This window comes from Sus scrofa, chromosome X (genome assembly GCF_054392235.1).
Source record: "Sus scrofa isolate SSC_HxYL_T2T_F1_AM1 chromosome X, Sscrofa_HxYL_maternal_Yorkshire_Landrace_v2.0, whole genome shotgun sequence".
Taxonomy (NCBI): domain Eukaryota; kingdom Metazoa; phylum Chordata; class Mammalia; order Artiodactyla; family Suidae; genus Sus; species Sus scrofa.
This window is the reverse complement of record NC_139401.1, coordinates 135,139,666-135,164,030: the sequence shown is the minus strand read 5'-3', so window position 1 is coordinate 135,164,030 and position 24,365 is coordinate 135,139,666. Positions and strand designations below refer to the sequence as shown.

Here is a 24,365-nt window from a genome sequence, read left to right as displayed (position 1 = left end):
TTGGCGCTTTACCTTATCTTAGGTAAAGTACCCGTGCGTGGGCAGCGAGGGCTGTGCTCAAGGTCGGGGCTGGCAGAGTACTTTTACTTTAGTTTTTGTCCACCTTTGTTTTCATTAATTTCATGTAAGATGGAATTAACCATTTTAAAGTATTTCTAATATTGTGTGTGTGTGTGTGTGTGTATAGTCTTTTTTTTTTTTTTTTTTTTTTTTTAGGGCTGCACCGGGAGCACGTGGAAGTTCCCAAGCTGGGGGTCGAATCAGAGCTGTAGCCGCTGGCCAAGACGACCGCCACAGCATGGAGGGATCCCAACTGGCTGCATCTGCAACCTGCACCGCAGCTCACAGCAACGCCGCCGGATCTTAACCCACTGAGCGGCACCCAGAATGGAACATGCGGCCCTATGGATACTAGTTGGTCTTACCCCTGAGCCACAACAGGAGCTCCGCATTTTATATTCTGTAACATATGTAATGTTATGTTATATATTGTATATATTACATTACATAATTTTACATACTCACCTACATACAGTTTTATATAATTAACAATATTACAGAATTGTACTATATATGTATGTAATATAATTTACTACATGATGTAATATGTAATATATCGCAGCATGTAACATGCAATAAGAAATTTATATATATAGGGAGTTCCCGTCGTGGCGCAGTGGTTAACGAATCCGACGAGGAACCACGAGGTTGCGGGTTCGGTCCCTGCCCTTGCTCAGTGGGTTAACGATCCGGCGTTGCCGTGAGCTGTGGTGTAGGTTGCAGACGAGGCTCGGATCCCGCGTTGCTGTGGCTCTGGCGTAGGCCGGTGGCTACAGCTCCGATTGGACCCCTAGCCTGGGAACCTCCATATGCCGCGGGAGAGGCCCAAGAAATAGCAACAACAACAAAAGACAAAAAAAAAAAGAAAGAAATTTATATATATAATAGTATTTTATATCATTTAGTACATCTGTAGTGTTGTCAACCACCACCTCCAACTAGTTCCAAACATGTTCATCACCCCAAAAAGAAAGGCCTGTACTCGTTAAGCAGTCTGTTTTTTATTTATTTTATTTTATTGTATTTTAGTCTTTTGTCTTTTTACCGCCACACCTGCAGCATATGGAGGTTCCCAGGCGAGGGGTCGAATCGGAGCTTTTGCTGCCGGCCCACGCCAGAGCCACCGCAACCCCAGATCCGAGCCGCATCTGCGACCTACACCGCAGCTCACGGCAATGCCAGATCCTTAACCCACTGAGCAAGGCCAGGGATCGAACCCACAACCTCATGGTTCCTAGTCGGACTCGTTTCCGCTGTGCCACGACAGGAACTCCCTATTTATGTTATTTTATTTTGCTTTTTAGGGCTGCAGCCACAGCATATGGAAGTTTCCAGGCTAGGAGTCGAATGGGAGCTACAGCTGCCGGCCTACACCACAGCCACAGCAACACGGGATCCCCGCCATGTCTTCAACCTATACCACAGCTCCCAGCAACGCCAGAGCCTTAACCCACTGAGCAAGGCCAGGGATCAAACCCGCGTCCTCATGGATACTAGTCCGGTTCGTTTCCACTGTGCCAAGATGGGAACTCCTGTTTTTTATTTTTAAAGCAAAGCATAATTTTATTGATTACATTTTTTCTTCCCAACCTTCTGCCCATCACCATCCCCAACCGTGACATTGCTCGGAAGACCATCCAATGAGGGCCCATCATCCACCTGCAGGCACCACCCGAGCCCCCTACTTGTTCCAGCAGCGACAGTGCAGGACCGCCACAGGGCACTGAGCTGCCAGCTCTCTAATCTCCTCTCCCGCACAGTTCTTCAGTCCGCCCTCGGCTTCCACCACCATGGCCAGTTCCTGCACCGACTTTTGCTCACTTTGCTTATTCAGATCACTCAGGAGTGTGCAGCCACACCAGGCCCGGGCCGAGGACATGGAGAGAAGGCTCTTGTCCTCGGGGATGCCCAGGCTCGTCGCGGGGCTTCCCTCTGTCAGGCACACGCTCCAGTTCTGGTGTCTTCCCCACCAGATCAGGCTTGGAGGCGGCCGGGGACAGGCACTGAGCGCTGGGCCTGGGAGACTGCACAGCAGGGTTTGCACGTGGGCGCCAGCAACTCCTCGCGGCGCGCCCTTGGCACGGGCCAACTCTGACTCACAGGTCTGTCATCTGCTCAGAGCCGTCCCTTGGCCTCCGCCTGCACTGGGTCTCACGAGGGCAGGAAGGCTGGATCTGGTGGGAAGGTGGGCGGGCAGGTCCGTGGTTCCCAGACCAGGCGCCCGCCCTCCCTGCGGCCGCCAGGGCGGAGCTAAGGCCCGGCCTGCCCGCTGGGAAGGGTGTGGTGGCTGAATCGGTCCGGAAGGGTGAGTCGGGCTGACTGTCTCTTCCTCCTTTTTCCCAGGCAGGCGCTGCGATTCCTCGGGGTGGGGCGATCCGCTCGCAGCGCAGGCAGGCGTGGAGACGACCCGGTCTATGCAGGTATGGGAGCCGTCTGGCCAAAGAAAAGGAGGAAGTCGCCCCCAGCCTGTGGGGGAGGGTGAGAGGGGAAGGGAATCCGGGGGCTGGGGCGTTGGGAGCTGGACCCGGCTTTGGGCTGAGACCAGGAACTCTCTAGTGCTTGCCTTCCCCCCTCCTGGGCCCCCGGCCCCAGAGCCCTCGAGCCTGCCCCTGCCAGCCCGGGGCTGCCCAAATGCCCACATACATCCCAGAATAGGCCCCAGGGCAGAGGACCCAAAGTAGCATGAGTGACAGAGCAGGTGGCTAGGGAGAAACAGGCATCGAGCCCAGCCAGTCCGAAAGGGAGCCCAAAAGGAAAGGTGACAGGGTGACGGAGGAAAGTAGGCAGCTCGCAGTGTAGGGACTTAGGGGAGTTCCCAGGCGTGGCTCAGTGGTAAGGAGCCTGACGAGTCTCCAGGAGGATGCGGGTTGGATCCCCGGCCTCGCTCAGTGGGTTAAGGATCTGGCGTTGTCGTGAGCTGTGGTGTAGGTCGCAGACGCGGCTCAGATCCCTCTGCAGCTTTGGCCCTAAAAAAGGCAAAAGAAGAAGTAGAGGCACTTGAGGCGCTGAATGCGAGCGACGCCAACTTGGAGAGGAGCGCGGGCCCGAGCCCAACGGACAGGGCAAAGCCTGCGAGCCTGAGAGAAAGAGAAACTGAAAGAGACGCTCCGGGAGAGGGGGCTCCAGCCGGGAGGGAGGGTGAACGAGTAGGGCTCGCCCGGGGTGGCGGGGACATGGGAAAGGGGCCCCGTGACAGCGGGGTGCAGTGTGGTGGTTTGATGTATCTGAGGTCACTTTGTTTTATTTTTTTACTCAGTGAGTTGTATGACATTTGTAGTTGTACACGGATCATCCCAACTCAATGTTACAGCATCTCCATCCCAAACCCCCAGTGCATCCCCCCACCCCTCCAACCTGTCTCCTTTGGAAACCATACGTTTTTCAAAGCCCGTGAGTCAGTATCTGTTCTGCAAACAAGTTCGTTGTGTCCTTTTTTTAGATTCCACATGTCGGTGAGAGCACATGATGTTGGTGTCTCACTGGCTGACTAACTTCACTTAGCGTGATAATATCCGGGTCCATCCGTTTTGCGGCAAATGCCGGTATTTCTTTCCTTTTAATGGCTGAGTAATATTCTGAGATCACTTTAAATGCATATGCCCTTGCAGTTCTCTTATGGCACAGCGGGAAAAGGATCCAGCATTATCTCTGCAGCGGCTTGGCTCACTGCTGTGGCACAGGTTCCATCCCTGGCCTGGGAACTTTCACATGCTGTGGGTGCAGCCAAAAAAGAAAAAAAAAAAATGCATGCAGCAGTTCCCATTGTAGCGCAGTGGAAATGAATCCGACTAGTAACCATGAGGTTTCAGCTTCGATCCCTGGGCTCACTTAGTGGGTTAAGGATCCAGCGTTGCCGTGAGCTGTGGTGTAGGTCGCAGACACGGCTTGGATTCCGCGTTGCTGTGGCTGTGGTGTAGGCCGTCAGCTGTAGCTCCGATTGGATCCCTAGCTTGGGACCCTCCATATGCTGCGGGTGCGGCCCTAAAAAGCTAAAAAATAAAATAAAAAATTCATACACCCTTGAATCCAACAATTATACTGCTGGGACTTCGTCTTCAAGATAAGGTCTGACAAGTGGGGAGAGAGAGGGGCACGAAGGCGGTCCTCCTAGTTGCTAATTGTGAAACTGGGCACCACCTCGGAGGTTAAACCATCCTGCACTGCTGGTGGGAATGTAAGATGAGGCAGCCACTGTGGAAAACAGTATGGCAGCTCCTCAAAAAAATTAAATATAGCACTACCATATGATCCAGTGATTTCACTTCTGGATATCTAACCAAAAGCTGCAGCTTAGGTCACGACTGCAGTGCGAATCTGATATCCAGCCCGGGGAATCCCATATGCTGCAGGTGGCGAAAAATGCAGGGGAAAAAAAAAAAAAGAATCGAAAAGGAAGGATGTCCTAATTCTTACACCTGCTACAACATGGATGGACCTTGGGGACGTTCTGCTGAGTGAAATCAGCCAGTCACAAACAGCTACTGTGTGAGAGGAGTCAGATTCCTAGAGACAGAAAATAGGATGGGGGCGGGGCATGGGCTGGGGAAGGGGGATAGGGGCTGGTGTCTCATGGGTCAGAGTTTCCGTTGGGGAAGAGGAACGGTTCTGAGGATGGGTACTGGCGATGGTTGCACAGCAGTGTCAATATGCTTCATGCTGCTGAACTGTGCACTTAACAATGGCTAATCAGGGAGTTCCCATTGTGGCACAGGGGGTTAAGAACCCGACGAGTATCCATGAGGATGCAAGTTCCATCCCTGACCTCGCTCAGTGGGTTAAGTATCCAGCATTGCCACAAGCTGCAGTGTAGATAGCAGACAAGGCTTGAAGCCCGCATTGCTATGGCTGTGGTATAGGCCTCAGCAGCTGCAGCTCAGATTCAACCACTAGCCTGGGAACTTCCATATGCTGCAGGTGCAGCCCTAAAAAAAGAGAAAAAAAAAAAAAAAAAAAAAGGTTAATCACGACATTGTAAGTTGACCATACTGCAATAAAACTAAAAAATTTTTTAAAAAATGGTTTCAATGGGGAAGTTCCCTTGTAGCACAGTGGGTTAAAGATCTGGCTTGGTGACTGCAGTGGCTCAGCTTGCTGCTGTGGCGTGGGTTCCATCCCTGGTCTGGGAACTTCCACATGCCCTGGTTGCCGCCCAAGAACCGCAAAGGAAAAAGGCAGGAAATGTGTGATGCTGGCGGCTCTGGGAGGCCAGGGCTGGGCAGCAGGATAAGCAGCACTTTCTCTGTCGCATATCGCCATGTTCTTCTGGAACTAGAACTGAGCCCAGCTGGGACTTCAATCAACCTGGGGCAACCTGGATTCCTCTGGAGGGTTCCAGAAGCACACATGTGGCCATGCACTGCTGCTCCTCCTCCTCCTCCTGGCCGGTGGGGCTGAAGCCTTTCGCATTTGCGCCTTCAATGCCCAGCGGCTGACACTTGCCAAGGTGGCCAGGGAATATGTGATGGACACCTTAGTTCGGGTAGGTTCATTCCTGCAGGGAACCTGTGCCCCCAGGGACCATGACCCAAAGCCCTTAGCCCTGCCTGCCTAGGGGCACGTCCCAGGGAAGAGGGGACATCAAGAGCCATGGGTGTGGAGACGTGGAGCGCGTTCCTGCCCTGTCGTTGGCCTCAGGCTCGCCCTCTGTAAACCGGGTGCGGGGTGGGAGGAGATGGCCTTCAGTCTTCCTGGATTCTTTCTAGCCTCCCGGGCAGCCAGCATGTCATGACACTCTTGGCCACGCTGGTGCCGGGTCCCCAGGGATACCGTCCCTCTCCCAGGGTGGCTGGCACTGAGCGGGGCTGCCCTTCCTGGTGTCCTGCAGATCCTGGCTCGCTGTGACATCACGGTGCTGCAGGAGGTGGTAGACTCTACTGGCAGCGCCATCCCCCTCCTGCTGCGAGAACTCAATCGGTGAGGAGGGCTCTGTGGGTCTACACCGGGCCGCCCCAGAGCCTCAGGGCCGCTGACCCTGGGCTCCTTTTTCCTGGCAGATTTGATGGCTCTGGGCCCTACAGCTCCCTGAGCAGCCCGCTGCTGGGGCGTGGTGCGTACAAGGAGAAGTATGCGTACATCTACCGGTGAGCGCGGACGGCGACCAGCGCGACCTGGGCGTGTGGTCCAGCAGGGGATGGCGGGTGGTCCCAAAGGCAGCCCTCACCTGCGCCCTGCGCTTGTCCGCAACGGCTTTATCCTGGGACCTTCCTGTCCTCCACCCAGACAGCTTTGGCGCCCACAGGGCCGCAGCACGTGGGAAGCCACAGGGGCTTGGGCGAGGCCGCCCCCGCCTTAGAGTGACTGGTTGCGGAAACATCCCTGAGTCCCTGGGAGGACAGCTCGGGGGTCGGGATTGACAGGGCGAGGCTGGCGGTCAGGGAAGCAGACCCATTGCTCTATAGAGACAACATATATAATGTCTAGAATTCAGCCCCAGATGATGGGGGGACGGAGACATGCCCATGCAGGAAACGCTCAGGGCAGCGCTGCTCGTCGCGGTTCCAAAGTGGAAACCACTGTCAGCTGATGAGCCGCTGAACAGGGCGGTGTCGCCACACGGTGGCAAGTCCCGGAGCCGTGCTGAGCAGGAAGGACCCTGGAAAGAGCCAGACCCAGAAGACTATGTATTACTTGTGTGTGGGCACGTGAAGTGTCCAGAGAGACAGAAAACAGATCAGGGGCCGAGGGAGGGGAATGGTGACCGCCAATGCGTGCAAGGTTTTTTGGAGGGGGTGAAAAGAATGTTCTAAAATTCATTATGGAGAAGTTCCCATCGGGGCGCAGTGGAAACGAATCCGACTAGGAACCATGAGGTTGTGGGTTCGATCCCTGGCCTTGCTCAGTGGGTTAAGGATCTGGCGTTGCTGTGGCTGTGGTGTAGGCTGGTGGCTACAGCTCTGATTTGACCCCTAGCCCGGGAACCTCCATATGCCGTGAGTGCAGCCCTAGAGACAAAAGAAAAATTTCACTGTGGTGACAGTTGCACAACCCTGTGGATGGATATACTGAACCCTGAAGCGTGCACTTCATTTTTTTGTCTTTTTAGGGCCACACCCATGGCACATGGAGGTTCCCAGGCTAGGGGTCTCATTGGAGCTGTAGCTGCCAGCCTACACCACAGACACAGGAACTCGGGATCTGAGCTGCGTCTTCGACCTACACCACAGCTCACGGCAATGCCGGATCCTTAACCCACTGAGCAAGGCCGGGGATCGAACCCGCGACCTCATGGTTCCTAGTCAATTCGTTAACCACTGAGCCACGATGGGAACTCCCGAAGCGTGCACTTTAAAACAGGTGGATTTTATGGTGTGTGACTCATAGCTCAGTTTAAAAGAAATTCTAGAAAGAAAAGCTAGGAGGGCTACCCCTCGCTGAGTGCCAGCTCTGAGCAGGCACTTGCAAACCAAAACCAGTGACCCGGGGCCGCTGCTTCTCGTTCCCAGGTCACACAGGACACAGGTCCTGAATTTCTACTTGTACCCTGACGAGGATGACCTCTTTGCCCGGGAGCCCTTTGTGGGCCAGTTCTCTTTGCCCAGCAAGGGTAGGAGGGGAAGAAGTGCGGCCCCACTGTGTGGGAACGGGAATGGGGGGTCTGGGGGGTTCTGCTGGGAGCTTGGCCACCCAGAGGGGACTGGGCAGAGAAGGGCCAGCAGCGGGTGGGAGCCCTGCGTGCCTGGGGCCTTGCAGTCCTTCCCAGCCTGGTGCTGGTCCCGCTGCACACCACTCCGAAAGCCGTGGAGCCGGAGCTGAAGGCGCTATACGAAGTGTTTCTGGATGTCTCCCAGCGCTGGCAGAGCGAGGTAAGGCGGGGCCCACTGTCAGGAGCTGGGGGCGGAATGGCCCGGGGGCCAGGCCCGACGGCCGCCTCCCTTTGCAGGATGTGATCCTGCTTGGGGACTTCAATGCTGACTGCGCTTCACTGACCAAGAAGCGCCTGGATGAGCTAGTCCTTCGGACTCAGGCTGGCTTCCACTGGGCCGTGGCCGACGGGGTGGACACCACGGTTCGGGCCAGCACCCACTGTACCTACGACCGAATAGTGCTGCACGGGGAGCGCCTCCAGAGTCTGCTGCGCAACGCAGGCGCCTTCGACTTTCCCCAAAGTTTCGGACTCACCGAGGAGGAGGTAAAGGGGTGAGGCAGGAATCGGCTCACAGGGAAGCTCCTCGGCCGAGACTGATGCTCTGCCCCCTGCCCGCCAGGCCCTCAACATCAGCGACCACTACCCCGTGGAGGTGGAGCTGAGCCGAGCCGTGCACAGGATCCAGCCCCTCAGCCTGGCCACTCTGTTGCTCTCGTTGCTGCTACTACTCCTGTCCCCACAGCTGGGCCTGGCGGCCTGAAGCCGTCCTGTACCTGCCGCCCAGGTGTGAGGCCCACGCGGCACCCCGTCCTGAGCCCTGCCCCCATCAAATGCAGCCTCCTCTCTCCTCTACGCGCCTTTGCCTTGTGTGTCTTGGTTGGGCCTGTGCTGGGCTTTTGCATGTGGAAAAGGCAGGCAGGGGCCTTGAGGCTGGACCCAGGCCACTCCTCCCCCAGGAGGTGCCAGCGTGAGGACAAGAAAAGCAGGCTCCAGGGGTGGATGGGTGGGTGGCGGAGGGCTCGGAAAAGGGCATCGCACCAGATCCAAAGATCTTGTTACCTGACAAAACCATGGGCACTGAGAACAGAAAGCTGACTTGGAGGATATAAGACACGGGCAGCGGACGTGCCACAGGTCACCTTGAGCACACACGGGATTCCTGAGGCCACACTCGGGGCCCCCATGATACAAGGGCGGAGAGGAATAGTTACAGAACTAGTGGACAACGGGAAGTGTTTAAACTGGCAATTCAACTAGCCGCCTGAGCTCATCACCACCAGGCCACCTGCGCCCTGACCGCCTAGGGTGCTGTCAGGAGGCTAGATACAAAAGTTACACCAAGTATCCAGCTAAGCCAGTTACCAGGTAACCTTAAGAGCTACTGTATCAGCAGGAGCACAGAAACACCCCCTCCTCCAGTACTAGAGAACTGAGCTCAGTACCACAAGGACATCAGGGCTGCTCAAAGGCAAGTTATAGGAGCATCTACTTGAGGTGAAAAGGTCATTTTATTTACTCATTTTTTTTTTGTCTTATTGTCTTTTTTGTTGTTGTTGTTGCTATTTCTTGGGCCGCTCCCGCGGCATATGGAGGTTCCCAGGCTAGGGGTCCAATCGGAGCTGGAGCCATCCCGCGGCATATGGAGGTTCCCAGGCTAGGGGTCCAATCGGAGCTGGAGCCACCGGCCTACGCCAGAGCCACAGCAACGCGGGATCCGAGCCGCGTCTGCAACCTACACCACAGCTCACGACAACACCGGATCGTTAACCCACGGAGCAAGGGCAGGGACCGAACCCGCAACCTCATGGTTCCTAGTCGGATTCGTTAACCACTGCGCCACGACGGGAACTCCGAAAAGGTCATTTTAAACTGGGATGCCACCACTCTGAGCTCTGGAGCCAGACCCCCCCAGGGTCCTCTCCTCTGGGCTCTTGGCTCAGGCCACTCTGCCCACCCAGAGCTCTGGGACTAAGCTGCTCTTGCAGCAGAGGGCAGCCCTGGGATCCCAAGGTGACCAAGAAGGGCACTGCACGGTCTCATTCCAGCGCCCCTGTTCAGCCGTGGAAGTTTAGGAGTGGTGGCAAGGGGCCTGGGAATGAGGGCTTCGGACAGGGGGTAAGGTTTCTACACAAGGAAACAGAAGTCAGGCCCAGGAGGGAACTGGATGACCCTGCCTCACGGGCTGCTGGTGAAAATACGGCCTGGACCATGTCCAGTCTGACCCCTTTTGCAGCCTCATTGCCGTCCTGGTCTGACACGCTGTTGGGGAGGAGCATCGGGCCAAAGCCTTTTCATCACCCAGGGTGGGTCTACCGGGGGACTTGTGAGCCTACAGCCTCTGATCTAGACAAGTCCGAGTGCAGGACCCAGCCCTTATCTGAATAGAAGCAACAGTGAGTGACCCTAGGGTTCCCAGAGGCTCCTCGCCTCCTATTAATCCAGATGCAAAGACAGAGGGACAGGAAAGTAGGATTTATTGTTCAGCGTTAAGGAAGGGACGCCGCCGCCAAGGCTCTCATGAGTGCAGGGCCCGCCATTTGTCCAGGGGGCCGCGGTTAGGGATGTATTTGACCCCGCAGCCATCGGGGATAAGCCGCTTTTCTGCCACCATGTTTTCAAATTCATCTGCGTTGAACTTAGTGAATCCCCACTTCTTAGAGATGTGGATCTAAAGAGAGACAAAGAATCAAGTCAGAAGGCCTGGGGACAGGAGCAGGCAAAGAGGAGAGACCAAAGCTGCAGCACTGCTTACCTTCTGGCGGCCAGGGAACTTGAACTTGGCCCTGCGCAGGGCCTCAATCACGTGCTCCTTGTTCTGCAGCTTGGTGCGGATGGACATGATGACTTGGCCAATGTGGACGCGGGCCACCGTGCCCTGGGGCTTTCCAAAGGCACCACGCATGCCTGTCTGGAGCCTGCATTGGGGACAGCATGCCAGTCATGACTGCCCACTGGAAAGGGCTGTCTCCAAGGTCCCTTAGGGCAGCCTATACCGGCAACAGGCTGCATACACTACCGAGGAGGCTGCTGTTTGCAGCCATTGCACACCGGGCCCCCATGGGGAAAAGAGCACGGTCGGCTTAATTGGCTGCAAAGAGGACCCTGGAACAGACTGGCTAGAATCCCTGCCAGGTGCCACAGAAAAAGCCCTCCAACCCGTGACCACCCCAGCTACGTGCCTGTGTGCAAGGATGGCATCAGGCTTAGAGATGAGCTACCTCCTCCGAAAGACCACCCTCCACCTGTTGCCCCCAAGCTGCGCTGCCTTTGTTCCCGGGATTCTGCGGCTTCTGTTCCGTCTGTGCGGTGGTCGGAGGAGAGTGTTTACTGAAATTCATTTCCCAGCCCTTGGCCTCTTGGCTCTGGCTGATGAAAAGCCTGATACGGAGGCTTCGAGATAAAGACAAAACTCCAAGACCCCGCTCACCTGTCAGCTCCGGCACAGGACAGCATCTTATTGATGCGGATGACGTGGAAGGGGTGTAGCCGCACTCGGATGTGAAAACCATCTTTGCCACAACTTTTCACCATGTACTTGTTGGCACAAATACGAGCAGCCTCCAGAGCTAGGGTGGGGGAGAAGGCAGCAGAGTGAGACAAAATGGCACGACTTGCTGGGGTTCTCTAGGAACATCTGGTTGTTTGGCAAGAGGCTCCTGACCAATGAATGACCTGCTGACTCCAGCAGAGCGAGGTCTAGCTCTGACTGGGACGATGAGCAAGGAGCCCGGCCTCACCTTCAGAGGAGAGTTGCTCGTACTCATCTGACACCATGTGGCCACAGAGCGGAAACTCATCCACTTTTGCCTTCTTCCGCCCCAGGTCAAAGATGCGGATCTTAGCATCTGAAGAAACAACTCTGGTTAGCGTCGGGGGTGCCACAGGCAACTGAGTCCGTGCGGCCGTAGAAGGTTGAGAGCCTTCCCGCTACTTACCAGGGACACCTCGGCAGAACCGAGACTTTGGGTACGGCTTGTTCTTGCAATACCGGTAACTGCGGAAGGCAGAAAAGACCCAGGCTTGTAAAGATTCACAAACGAAGGCCTCAATGGGCACTCTGAGTGCTACCTCAAGTTAAGACCAAAAGGGGAGCTGGGAAAGGTGAGATGACACACGTCCATCTCTAAGTTATGTCTCCACTCCTGGAGATTTGCCCTAAAGCAAGATGTAGCCAAAAGTTAGGACACCCGATCCGGGAGCTTATAAAGGAACGCCAGCATATCCTCCATCCCCTGCTGGTCTTTACACTTCCTATGAGGCCAACGCTTTGAAACAGACCATGTAAACATTTCATTTCATCTACCTAAAGACGTTTGGGCACGTGGCAATGAGTCCTTCTCTGAGCCACGTGAAGGGCTCCCGGCGCCCCCTGCAGGGCACACGAGGCGGCTGAGCTTTTCCGGGACTGCCCTTGGCCTCGGAGGAGCCTGAACGGCACGTCGCCTGGAAATAAGATGAGGATGGTATACAAAGGCCCAGAAAGAGCACTGAGCTTAAAAAGCCAGCGCATTTCGAGAACAGAGGGCGAGATGCAAGGCGGTTTCCATTGTAGCCCGAAACTGGGGCAGCGTATGCCGTGTAGGTCCAACCCGCAACTCGAACAAAATCGGAGAAACATAAATGACAAATAGCAGCCTGAACTTACTTTTTAAAAAAGACAGTTTAAACAAAGGCCTAAAGCGACCCGGATGGTACTGGGGAAAACGCGGAGTCTGTTCCCAGGGCAGGAAAGGCGCAAAAGGGAGACCCCACCCCATGGCTACTTTTAGTAGCCAAATGCAGTTCTCCCTCCCTTTTCCCAGCAGCAAAACTGCATGGACTAGGCACTCACCACCGGGCGGGGCGGCGGCCCATGGCGACACCAAGATCTTCAGTGGCTGCAACGAAACAGACAAAGTCGGAAGAAAAGACGAACACAGGCCTCAAGGGAGGAGACAGAAACGGCAAGGACACCGCCACGGCCTGATCCCGCGACTACTCACCGCGCCGAAGGAAAAGAGGCGCTCCCACGCCTGCGCATCCTTTATATAGGCGGTCTATCTTCACGGGTAGGAACCATAGAGTCTGGGGGCGGGCGAGGAGACGCTCTGTTAGACTTCCGGACCATAGACGCGGCGGTGCTCTGCGCATGTGTACGGGCGTGCCTGCGCACATGCGCAGAGCGGGAAGGCGGCTGAGCACCCGGCCGTGAGCGGCAGACTGGCGAATGGGGCTTCGCCACATCGGCTCGAGGAGCCAGCTTCCGGTTGGCCATCTTGGGCGTAAAATTCTTGCCCGAGGCTTCGCCGTAACTATAAAAGACATCTGTTCCTAGCACTGGAAGAAAGTACTCCCGAATGGGGCTCGCGGCGGCCGCACACCTGTCCCCTGGCATCGTGAGGCTTGGGACGAGCCCTCTGTGCCTCCCCCGTGCGGTTCCAGGGCTCGGCAGGGACGCACCCTAATGGAGCTTCGGCCATCGTTCCTTTGTGGACCGGGAGGCCCGCCCAACCCCACCCCCGTCCTCCCTGTCCTAAACGAGGAGTCTTGGCACCCACTTTGTTGCGAGCCAAGTCCCCGTTCCCTGGAGACCCGGGGCGGGGCGTATGCCCTCCCGCCAGAAAAGCCAAGGAAATGCGGCCACAAAGGTCCAGGGCTCTGGAGACCCCGTGACCACCATTGAGCCTACCCCTCCACAGCGGAGAAAATTAGACGTTATGCTCTCCAGAGTGACTTGGAGAAGAGGAAAAGGAAGGTGGCGACCACACCCAGTTAGCAAAGGAGCACTGTCACTTCAGCTGCGCCCGAGTTCTGGCTTCTGAAAGCTGCCTTGATCCGTGCTCCTGAAAGCTCCTACCCTCCCAAGGGACCAGGATGCGGCATCCCCCCCCCCCCCAAACACACACAGTGTCTTCTAGCGCCTCCTGAGTGTGCCTCTGAGATGTTTTGAGATAAAGCAAAGATCCTTCCCCTGTCTGTCCAAGAATGGTATCCAGAGAAGTGTGCAGAGCTAGTGCTCATGTCAGCAGGGATCCAAAGCAGAGGTGACCACGATCTGGAGGTAGGGACAGCAGGAAAGTAACAAGGTCTTCCCCATGCTACCTAACAGGCATGACTCACCTGTTCTCTAGGACTACCTGTAACTTTAGAGAATGTTTTCTTTAGGAAAACTTGGGGAGATTTGTGGCATGCATTTCCAGCAACAGGGTAGGGTCCGTCCCAGGGAACAGAGCCTCCCTTTCCAACAGGGTCATCTGGGTCTGGAAACTGGATGAGAAGATGTGACTTTCCCTGGGGGAGCTCAAGTCAGGTGCTGGGCTCCCAGACTAGAGCGTTTAGGGTTATACACATAAAGCAGGGCTGTAGCAGGCTGCCCAACTATTGCCTTCCTAGAGGCACTGCAGTCTTTTCAGACTGCTCTAATGGCTTTCTCAATGTCTCGATGAAAAAGCTGCTTCTGGACCTATCCGTGGAATATAGTTAGGACGTGGGGTGTTCAGGTCTAATACGCTGAATCTACTCCAAAATTCCTCTCTCCCTAAGCTTTTGGATTCTGTACTCCATCTCCTGCCAGATCAGTTCTGGAACAAGAATCATGAAATGCAGAGGTCATCAGTAGGTCCACCTTGCAGTCACCAACCCTGTGATACGCTAGATTGCTTTTCTCTGGCCAATCGCCACCCCCACTATGAGGAAGTTCCTGGGCCAGGGATCAAACCTCTGCCACAAACAGCCACCCAAGCTGCTTCACACAGCACCAGATTCTTAGCCTGCTGTGCCACAAGAGGACTCGATGATAATACTTTCAATCTGAAACCTTGAGTAAGTACATTTCTGTCCTTTAATCCATGCCAGTGAGTGGCATAGCTCACCTACTGAGTTGACCACCCTGAGGCTCCACTACCATAAATGTTCAAGGAGGATTTGTTGGTAGATATCAATGAAGCCTGGAAAATATTTCTTGATGTATGAGCTATTTTCTCCAGGGTCGGACTTTGTAAATGCACCCATGGATCCTGCTGGGAATGGAGTCCAGTTAGGGGTCTAATGGCAACACGGCGTGGCTGCAGAGGGTCTGGAGGACAACAAGTGGCCCCTCGCAGGTATTCCGCACAGGGGAGCTAAGGACACGGTCCTTAAGGGAGAGAACACCAGCCCGCCACGCCACACGTGGGAGGGCAGGCTGCTTCCACCAGCAAGGCAGGCTCGGGGGGACCGGGGGCTTCCCGATGGCCAGCGTTAGCTGAGGCCAACCAGGCAGTCCCGGAGCCACGTTTCAGGGTCCCACGCCTCCAGCCGCTGCCGACCCCTGTTCACATAAGAAAGGCGGAGAGGCTGAGAACTCAGCTGACTCTGGCATTCTGCAAGCCGCGCGAGGACAGTGCTTGATTTGCAGCACCGTCAGCCCTGCAGCTCCAGGACACGAGGGAGTTTTCAGGGCTGCCCTGCAAGTTCTCTGGCTGTCACCCAGTGACTTGAGCTGAGAGGCGACAGCCCTGACCTTGTCGTTTTTTCTCTGCGCCCATGCCCAGGTGCCCTCAGGACTCGTCCCCTACCGCGGGCTTTAGCACCATCGTTGCCTCCGTGACAGTTCAGGGCGGCAGCCACTCCCGCTCCCCAGGCGCGAGCTGCGGTGGGCCCGTCATCCCAGTCGACCGCGGGTGAGAGCGGGACGAATTGTGAGGCCCCTGCAGGCCATGGGTGCCTCGAGCCCCGTTGGTCACTCGGGGGTCAGACAGCTAAGGGACAGAGAGAGTACAGGAAGAAGCAGCCACCCCTGGAGCCAGGGGGAGAAGGGAAGGGGCGCGTGTCCTCGGAAGCCTCGCAGCCAGGATGAGGGGAGTTGAAGAGCAGAGCCCAGCCTCTCTGAGGACGGGCGGCTGCCCTTTCGCAGGGAAGGAGGAAGCGCCATCCTCGGCTAAGAGGAAATGGCCACGGCTCCGTCTTCCAGGGCAGGGCGCTGGTTCCTTCTTCAGTGATACCTCTTTGTGTTTGGATTCATCTGTTGGGCTCTTGACTTCAATGCCCTTGGTGCTGGGGGTCTTTCTCTTTTCCCTGTTAGGGCTGCCCTTGCGGTACCTGGAAGGTGCCAGGCTAGGGCTCAGATCACAGCCGCACCTGCCGGCCTATGCCTCAGCAATGCAGGATCCAAGCCACACCTGCCACCTCCCCTGCAGCTTGGGGCAACGCTGGGACCCTAACAGACGGATCGAGGCCAGGGATGGGACTCGCATCCTCCTGGATACTGTGTCGAGTTCTTAACCCGCTGAGCCACAGCGGGAACTCCCGCCCTCCCCCCCCCTTTTCTTTTTACCGCTAAAGTGCCTTTTCCTTTTGATTTTCTTCTTCTTTTTATAGCCACACCCCTGGCATGTGGAAGTTCCCAAGCCAGGGCTCGAACCTGAGCCACAGCGGTGACAACTCCGGATCCTTAGCCTACTGTGCCACCAGGGAACTCCTAAAGTTCTTTTTCTTTTTCAAATCTGCCTGGGCTTTTTTTTAAGTAGGCTTCTCTTTTTGATCCCTTCTCTTATATATTGATTTGCATGTGTCTTGGGGGCTGCTGAAGATTTGGGGCGTTGGGGTAGCTGTCTGTCACACAGTAATGCAAAGGCGTTGTAAGTATCCACGAGAACTGCTTTTTGTTTGTTCATTTGTTTGTTTTTTAGAGCCTGGGGTGTGGCATATGGAGTTCCCAGACTAGGGGTTGAATCGGAGCTACAGCTGCCAGCCTAGGCCACAGCTATAGCAACCCGGGATCCGAACGGTGTCTGCAGCCTACACGACAGTTCACGGCAAGGCCGCGTCCCTGACCCACTGAGCGAGGCCAGGGATCAAACCCGCGTCCTCATGGATACCCATTGGATTTGTTTCTGCTACGCCATGAGAACTGCTTTCTGATTCAAAAATAATGACTTTCGGGAGTTCCCGTCGTGGCGCAGTGGTTAACGAATCCGACTAGGAACCATGAGGTTGCGGGTTCGGTCCCTGCCCTTGCTCAGTGGGTTAACGATCCGGCGTTGCCGTGAGCTGTGGTGTAGGTTGCAGGCGCGGCTCGGATCCCGCGTTGCCTGTGGCTCTGGCGTAGGCCGGTGGCTACAGCTCCGATTCGACCCCTAGCCTGGGAACCTCCATATGCCGCGGGAGCGGCCCAAGAAATAGCAACAACAACAACAACAACAACAACAAAAAGACAAAAAAAAAATAATAATGACTTTCCACCTAAGATACATAGCCAGGGAGTTCCCATTGGGGTGGCTCAGCAGAAAGGAATCCCACTAGTATCGCTGAGGAGGTGGGTTCGATCCCTGGCCTCCCTCAGGGGGTTAAGGCTCAGGTGTTGCCGAAGTCGCAGACGCGGCTTGGACCTGGCGTGGGTGTGGCTGTGGTGTAGGGTGGCAGCTACACCTCTGATTCGACCCCTAGCCTGGGTACTTCCATATGCCGAGGGTGCGGCCCTAAAAAATAAAAAAAAAAAAAAGTTGTATAACCCAGAAATCAATTGAGATTTTAATAAACTTGGTCATATAGAAATGCATAGCTTCTTGGTGTTCCCTGGTGGCTCCTCGGGTTAAAGCTCTGGCGTCATCACTGCTGTGGGTTCCGGTTTGATTCCTGGTTCCAGAACTTGTGCGTGTCAGGGGCGGGGCCAAAAGCAAGGATGAGTGTCTTGACATCGGAAAGCAAGGCCGAAAAGCCTGGTCTGTTATGACAAGAGACCGACTGAGGGAAGATGATTGCAACCTGTGGAACGAGGGACTAACAGCCCAACGAGTAGGGTGTGTGACAAGTAGGGTCTTTGGAGGAGGCGATTACATGGTGTGCATTAAATTTCAAGGCTGGAGTTCCCGGAGAGGCTCAGTGGAAATGGACCTGACCAGTCTCCATGAGGACGCAGGTTCGATCCCAGGCCTCGCTCAGTGGGTTGAGAATCTGGTGTTGCCGTGAGCTGTGGTGTAGGTCGCAGGCGGGGCTGGGATCTAGCCTTGCTGTGGCTGTGGCTTAAGGCAGCAGCCATGGCTCCGATTAGACCGCAAGCCTGGAAACCTCCATATGCCGCGGGTGCGGCCCTAGAAAGACGAAAGACAAAAAAAAAAAAGTAAGTAAATAAAAGAAAGAAATACAACTGTGTGAATACCTATGTTGGCAAGTCGGAAGGCAATCTGCCAGTCTCTCTGAGGGCTAAGCGTCCACCTCCGGGAGCGCCCAGCAATTGCACCGTGGGGCCTTTATGCCAAGGAAGCGGAAGCGGAAACCGTGTAGGCCCGCGAGCAGAGCAGATTTATTTGCGGAAGCCTAAACGTGGGAACAAGCGGCATGACCTTCGGGGGGTGGGTGAGTGAGTGCTTGGTGTGGACCCAGGCCTCCGGGCAGCAGTACAGAGGAAGCGCTGACCACTGACCCACGCAACCATCTGGATGGATGGCTCTCGAGGGCAGTGCGTGAGGGAGCACGCGCCCCCTCCAGGTGGCATCCTGCCGGGTTCCATTTATGTGCCGCAGTAACTGAGACTGGAGTTCTGGTTGCCAGGGATCGAGGGGGGGGGAGGAGGAGGGGGGAGGCCGTGGCTATGACAGGTCAACAGGAAGGACCCTCAGGAGGGGACAGGCTGGACCTCGATCGCAGTGGGGGCCACCTGAACCCACACGCGTGACGAAACTGCCCGGAGCTACGCGCGTGCACACACACACACACACACACACACACACACATTCGGACACGCAACCGGGGACAAAACCCCGAGCAGCGCTCGCGAGGCACCCACGGCATCGCCTGGGAAGCGATCGCACTGGCTGTGCGACAGGCTGACGCAGCAGTACAGAGGAAGCGCGGACCACCGACCCACGCGCGAGGGGCTCCGGCCTCTCGGGCGTCTCCGTGTAACTTCCTGTGCGCTTCATTACTTCACAATACAAGTACACACCGGAAGCACACCAGCAGGGCTGAGCGTGCCCACGCCGGACCGCTCGCGCGGCTCGGCACGGAGAGGCCGGGCAGGACGTCCGGCGACCCGCAGCCCGCCGGGCCGCCCGCCGGTGAGAAAAAAGGGCCCGGGAGCCCAGCCCAGAGGGGCGCGGGGGCAGGCGGCCCGCCTTGTTCGCATTGGGCAGAAAGGGTGCCCGTCACACCACAGGGGCCGGGCCTCCTCGGCCGCCAGGGGGCCGGGCGCGTCCCGAGTCGAGCTTGGTCATTGGCGGAGCCGGCCGGAAGGGGCGGGTCGGAAGGCGGGGCCCCGCCCCTTGGTCACCGCCCTCGCTTCCCCGACCCCGCCCCTGTAGGTCCCGGGCGCGACCAGGCTGCCTTTTCCGCCGGACCCCGGGGGTCTTTGCCTTCCTCCGGGGAGAGGCCGACGGGAAGCGTCCAAAGAGGCCAAGCCCTGGGATGGCTTGGGGGCTCCGCCGGCGCCCCTCCCGCAGCTCCCAGAGGGACTCCCCTCCGGGTTCGGAGGGTGTCTGGCCCTCGCGATGGCCAGAGGCCGTGTATTGGGGGCCCCCAGGGGCCCGGTGAGAGGGGGAGGAGGCGGCCGCCGTCCCGCCAGGACGGCAGAGGGCAGGGTCACTGCGCCCCCGGCCCCGCCCAGCCCTGGCCTCTGAGGGCAGCCTGGCTCTGTGCTCCGGAGAGCTCGCCCCCGCCCCCCGCCTCCGCTCCCAGGGCCCCGAATGGGGCGCCCTCCCCCCACCCCCACTCCCACCCCTTTCCCGGCCCGCTGTGTTCCAGCGCCCCTGGGTGTGCCTGGGAGGGTTCTCGGTGAAGCCTGGATCCCCTCCTCCGCCGCTCCCCCGCCCCCCGCCCCGCAAACAGGCACAGACGGGTAGTATCCAGGGACAGGTGGGCAGAGCTGGGGCCAGTGCCTGGCGTCTGTCAGGGGTGTCCGCCAGGGCCCATGCTTCCGGAGGCGGGGACAGCGGGAAGTCACAAAGTGTTCCCCGTGTCGCTTGACAGGTGTGGCCTGCTGGGCGGGAATCCTGCCCCAGCACGCCGGTTCTCCCGGACAACCTGGGGTTGCAGCAGCCATCAGTGCCTGCCTGCCTGCCCGCCTGCCTCTCACCCGGAGAGGTCAAGGTGAGCCCGCAGAGAAAGCTCCGGTGTCTCTAGAAGCGGGCGAGCTGCGGAGCGCCCCCTCCCAGCGGTTGTCACGCTGGAAGGTGCGTGGGAACACCTGGAGGGCTCGTTCCAAGCCAGGTGGCCGCCGGGCCCCACCCCAGAGCCTCTGATCCTGCAGCTCTAGGGTGGGGCCTGAGAGGTGGGGACTCCAGCAAGCTCCTGGGTGATGCCCGTGCCACCGCCGCTGGTCCGGGGACCCCCCCCACCCCCCCGTGCGAAGCACTGCTCTGGAGGTGGTGGCTCCTAGGTGTGTGCCCCCTGCCCTACCCCGGACCGGCTCCTTTGCGGGGTCCCCAGGGCCTTGGGAAATGGCGGGGGGGGGGGCGCCTCTCGCGAGAGCAGCGCGGCTGTCATCGCCACCCCTCCCTGCCCCGGGGGCCCTGGAAGGTGCCTGGCCGCCCACCGCCCGCCCGGGCAGGATGAGGCGTCAGGTCTGTGCAGGCGCTGGGCTGATAACATCTGGACGCTGGGAGGCGGGGGCGGAGAGGAGAGTTGGGCCTGGGGCCTGGAAGCTCTCCCTGCCGAGGCCCAGGCAGAAGAGCCGACTGCCCAGCCGGGCTCGGGGACGGGAGGGAACATGCGCCCTGAGACCCAGAGTGCGGGTTTGGGGGCGTGTGGCGACGAGATCGGGGCGGCGGCGGGGGGGGGGCGTGTGCCCGGAAACGAGGCGCTGGCGGTCGTCTGGTCTGTGGGTGCGGCCAGCCCTCTCCGGCGGGTGGGAAGCCGCGGCCTTTCCTGCCGGACGCTCCTTCCTCACCAGGAGGGTCTCCCAGCCCCCGGGCGATGCTGCCCGGACCTGCTCGATGCCCAGCAGCACCGCCCACCGCCCACCCCCCGGGCCGGCCGGTCCTGGCAGCGGCTGGTCTTTGTCCGGCTCTGGGCCGGCCCGCTGTGCGGTGGGGGCGGCAGAGGAAGCGCCGCGCGTCTCCAGCCGGCATTCGAGCCCGGGGTGCGCAGCTCGGGGACCCCAGCAGCCGAGCGAGTCCTGGCTGTGGGGTCGGACGGCGGGGTGGCCCTGGGCCCCCGTTTTCTGCATTCCCCTCTTCCCCCGCACCCCCGGCGCCCCGTCATCATCATCGGGCATTTCCCTGACGGCGGGTTCAAGCTGGCTGTACGTCGTGATAGGAGCCCTGAGTCACATCTCGCTACTATTTTTTCCCCGCTTTGTCACTCGTCTCTCTGTGGTGTGGGGTTTGTGCTTGGTCACACGATTCCAGGGTTTGTGTCATCGGACTTTGCAGGCTTTTCCGAAGGGCTTCTGGGGTTTCTCCGGGGCTTGTTGGCCTGCCACTGACTTAGCGGGGCGCCGCCTCCTTCGAAAGTCACCGAGCGTTCGTTACCCGTTGCTGCATCACACGTCTACCCCCAGGAGCCGCGCAGCGCGGCCGGCGCTCGAGGTCTCGCAGGTGTCTGAGGGCCAGGGTCCTGGAGGGCTTGGCTGGGGCTCCTGGCTGGAGGTGTGTCACAGGCTGCCGTCGAGGCATCAGTCGGGGCCAGTCTGGTCGGCCTGGGGCAGGGGCTTGGGGGAGGGGAGGCTCTGCTTCCAGGATCGCTGGCGGGGCTGTGGCGGGGCCGGGGCCTCCCCACCGGGCCGCTGGGGGCCGGGCTCCCCCAGAGCCAGCGATCTGGGCGAGACAGAGCCGCCCCCGGGGCCAAGGCACGGTGCCGGTCTGATGACTTCACCTCCAAGTGACCCTCCCTCCCCTCGGCTGGATCTTGATGGGTCACACAGGCCCAAGCCGGGAGCAGTGCAGGAGGGCCCGGCCAATGAGAAGGCTCCAGGGAGCATCCTTGCTCCTGAACCTGGCGCGGGAGGGGCTCCTGGTCCGCGCAGGCCCCTCGGGAGCGGGACCCTGTCCTCCGTCTGCGTGGGGGTGGCAGGTTCCAGCCCCCGGGACCAAGACAGGCAGGGCGTGTCACCCTTAGATGGTCGCGGACAGGACACACGAAAAGCCAGAGAAAGAACATGTGACCGAGCCCCTGCCTGGCCCCCACGGCCCGAGGTGTGTGCCCCCTGCCCTCTGCCCTTGCGGAGGAGCTGGCAGCCCTGGTGGCACATGGACGATCCCGGGGCTGGTTGGCACCTGGAGCCGCAGCTGCAGGCCTACGCCACAGCCGCAGCCAGGCCGGGTCCTTAACCCACTGAGCGAGGCCACGGATCGAACCCACGTGCTCCTGGAGACTATGTTGGGTCCTTACCCCGCTGAGCTACAGTGGGAACTCCCAGGGAGCTCTTTCTTATCCCAGCAGCCCACGCGCTGCCAGTGCCACCTCCGCCCGCACCCTGGCCTGGGCCCCAGGATGCTCACTGGCCTCCGAGGTCCCCCCCCCCGCCGCCCAGTGACTCAGTCCTGCCCCGCTCCTGTCCTTCCCTGAGGGGGCTGGGGCAGTTCCCCTGCCCGAGGGTGGGTACCCCCTCTCTGCACATGGGTGCGCTATGCTCCCTCCTTTGGCGCTGCCCCCCCCCCGCCCCCGCCTGCCCTCTGGGGGAACCTGTCAGCAGCCAGGCCCTGGAGTGGGATGAGCCACACACCCAAGGTCCTCGCCCCCGCCCCGGTCACTGGGCCTGCTGGCCCAGGTGTCAGCGGAGGGTCAGGGGCCGAGGCGTGGCCAGAGCGGTGGGGGGGGGGGGCTGGCCGTCAGTCTGGGGGCTCCGCCCTCCCCCTGCCCCGCGCCCCCACTAGACCAGAGGGGACCTGCAGGATGGGGGCTGCTGCCTCCTGGGGCCACCAGCCATCCCCTCCACACACTGAGTAGGGGCTGTTGGGGCCCCCTGGGGAGGGCGCGTGTGCCAGGCCCCTCTCCTCTGCGCCTGGCACCCGTTGGTGAGCAGGGCTCTGGGTGGGTGGCCCTGCGTGGGAGCCCGGCTGAGGGCCAGGGCCGGGGCGCACCTCCCGGACTCCTCCTGGCGGCTGGTGGCGGGGCGTCCTCTGGGGGATTGCCTCGGGGCAAGGGCGCGGGTCCCAGGCCCTTTGCCCCCAGCCGGGTGCCTGGCATCCTAGGCTCCCTCCCTCCTGCCCATTGTGTGGGTGGACCTCAGGCTCAGGCCTGCTCTGTCCTGGGGGCCCTGTCCCTCCCCGCCCCCCAGGCTGGCCTCTTTTCCCCTTGCTGAGCCACGTGCCTCGTGGCTGCTTGGGGGTGCTGTGGCCTCTGGGGCGGGGACGGGGACTCTTGGTTAGCTGGGCTGGGCTCCGAGGCCCCTCTCCCCTGGGGCCCCCTGGCCAGGCAGGGTTTGGAAAGGATGGGAGGCGGGGCTGTTTCCTCCTGGGGCACTGGCCCGGGGAGGGGGCAGCAGCCTCTGGGTGATTCGGGCCGGAGGGGTGCCTGCTGTGCTGAGGGGACGAGGTGGTGCCTGGGGGCCTCTGTCCCCCCTCTGGCGCTAGACTCCACTTGGCCTGGCTCTGCCTCCGCTCCAGGTGAGCAGCTTCTAGAAGCCTCCAGACCAGACTGTGCCTGCCTCCCTCCCCTCCCAGCCAGCAGGCCCAGGCTGAGAAGTGGTGGGCCAGGGGGCGGGTCCTGGCTTTTTTCAGGTGAGTCCTGCTTGCCCTTGGGGGCGTGGGGCGTGGGGTCCCCTGGGACTGGCTACCCTGAGCCCAGGGCAGCACCAGCCCGGCTGCAGTAACAGTGGGGACACATGCACCCCTTTCCTGCAGATTGGTGCCTATCCTTGCTGTGCCTGCTCCCTGAATTCTGGGGAGAAGGGGTGGCGACTGGCTGGGTGGAGCCCTTGGTGTGGGCCTTGGGGAGCTGGCCCCCGGCCACTGCCTGGTCCTCTTCCTCTTCCTCCTGAGCCGCTTTCTCACTGGGCTGTAGCTGAGAACCAACCGTGCCTGAGCTCTGGGCTCATGGTGGCCCAGGAGATACTTCCAAAAGTGAGGCCTGGCCAGCATGCACGCCTTGAGCTGCCCACCTGGGAGAAGAAACCTGAAAGCTCGAGCCCGGGCATCTGTGGCCCCAGAAAGGCCATCAACGTGTGTGCAGAGGGCGGAAAAAGTGGGGAGTGCTTGAGCACTTGGGCTCGGGCTGCAGGAGGCCAGGAACAGGGGCCGAGACTGTCCTGGTGCACGGATGCCAAGAGGGAGCCTTGGCAAGGCACCCCTGGGAGGTAGGGCAGCACAGGCCAGGATACCTGGGGCTGGCGTTGGATGGGGCAGACTCTGTGCCTAGTAGGCAGTGCCCTGAATGTGTCCCCCTGCCCATGGAGGAGCCCTGAGACCCACAGCCTGCCCCCTGGGGCGGCAGACCTGGTGATGGTCCCTTATTCAGAGATGGCGGCATATTCAAGGTCCCTGGGAGAATGGCTAGGGCCTGTTTCATTTTTTTTTTTTTTTTTTGTCTTTTTGCTATTTCTTGGGCCGCTCCCGCGGCATATGGAGGTTCCCAGGCTAGGGGTCTAATCGGAGCTGTAGCCACTGGCCTACACCAGAGCCACAGCAACGCAGGATCCGAGCCGCGTCTGCAACCTACACCACAGCTCACGGCAATGCCGGATCGTTAACCTACTGAGCAAGGGCAGGGACCGAACCCGCAACCTCATGGTTCCTAGTCGGATTCGTTAACCACTGCGCCACGACGGGAACTCCTCATTTGTTTTTTAAGGGCCGCACCTGCAGCATATGGAGGTTCCCAGGCTAGG

At 59.1% G+C, this 24,365-nt stretch overlaps 3 protein-coding genes and 1 non-coding gene across 4 annotated transcripts; 2 read left to right on the top strand and 2 right to left on the bottom strand.

Annotated features, from left to right (window-relative positions):
* The first annotated feature begins 2,333 nt into the window (after window positions 1–2,333).
* On the top strand, window positions 2,334–8,493 carry DNASE1L1 (deoxyribonuclease 1 like 1). Its single transcript, NM_001038632.1, is given in 8 exon segments — window positions 2,334–2,480; window positions 5,333–5,539; window positions 5,885–5,973; window positions 6,054–6,140; window positions 7,503–7,603; window positions 7,750–7,862; window positions 7,940–8,188; window positions 8,265–8,493. Coding segments are annotated over 7 exon segments (948 nt in total). The 5' UTR covers window positions 2,334–2,480; window positions 5,333–5,371; the 3' UTR covers window positions 8,406–8,493.
* A 1,609-nt stretch (window positions 8,494–10,102) lies between these two features.
* Window positions 10,103–12,645, bottom strand: RPL10 (ribosomal protein L10; the record flags this gene model as incomplete). Its single annotated transcript, NM_001044543.1, is given in 6 exon segments — window positions 10,103–10,313; window positions 10,398–10,560; window positions 11,073–11,211; window positions 11,383–11,490; window positions 11,581–11,639; window positions 12,477–12,645. Coding segments are annotated over 6 exon segments (645 nt in total). The 3' UTR covers window positions 10,103–10,160.
* Window positions 10,605–10,739, bottom strand: LOC146394836 (small nucleolar RNA SNORA70). Its single transcript, XR_014835932.1, has one exon. It is a non-coding gene; the product is annotated as a small nucleolar RNA SNORA70 (small nucleolar RNA).
* Window positions 12,646–19,890: 7,245 nt separating the features above from the next.
* Window positions 19,891–22,017, top strand: LOC146394835 (uncharacterized). Its single transcript, XM_085007556.1, has 2 exons — window positions 19,891–20,160; window positions 20,971–22,017. Exons 1-2 carry the CDS (start codon window positions 20,038–20,040, stop codon window positions 21,865–21,867), a joined length of 1,020 nt encoding a protein of 339 aa, XP_084863682.1. The 5' UTR covers window positions 19,891–20,037; the 3' UTR covers window positions 21,868–22,017.
* Window positions 22,018–24,365: the final 2,348 nt, after the last annotated feature.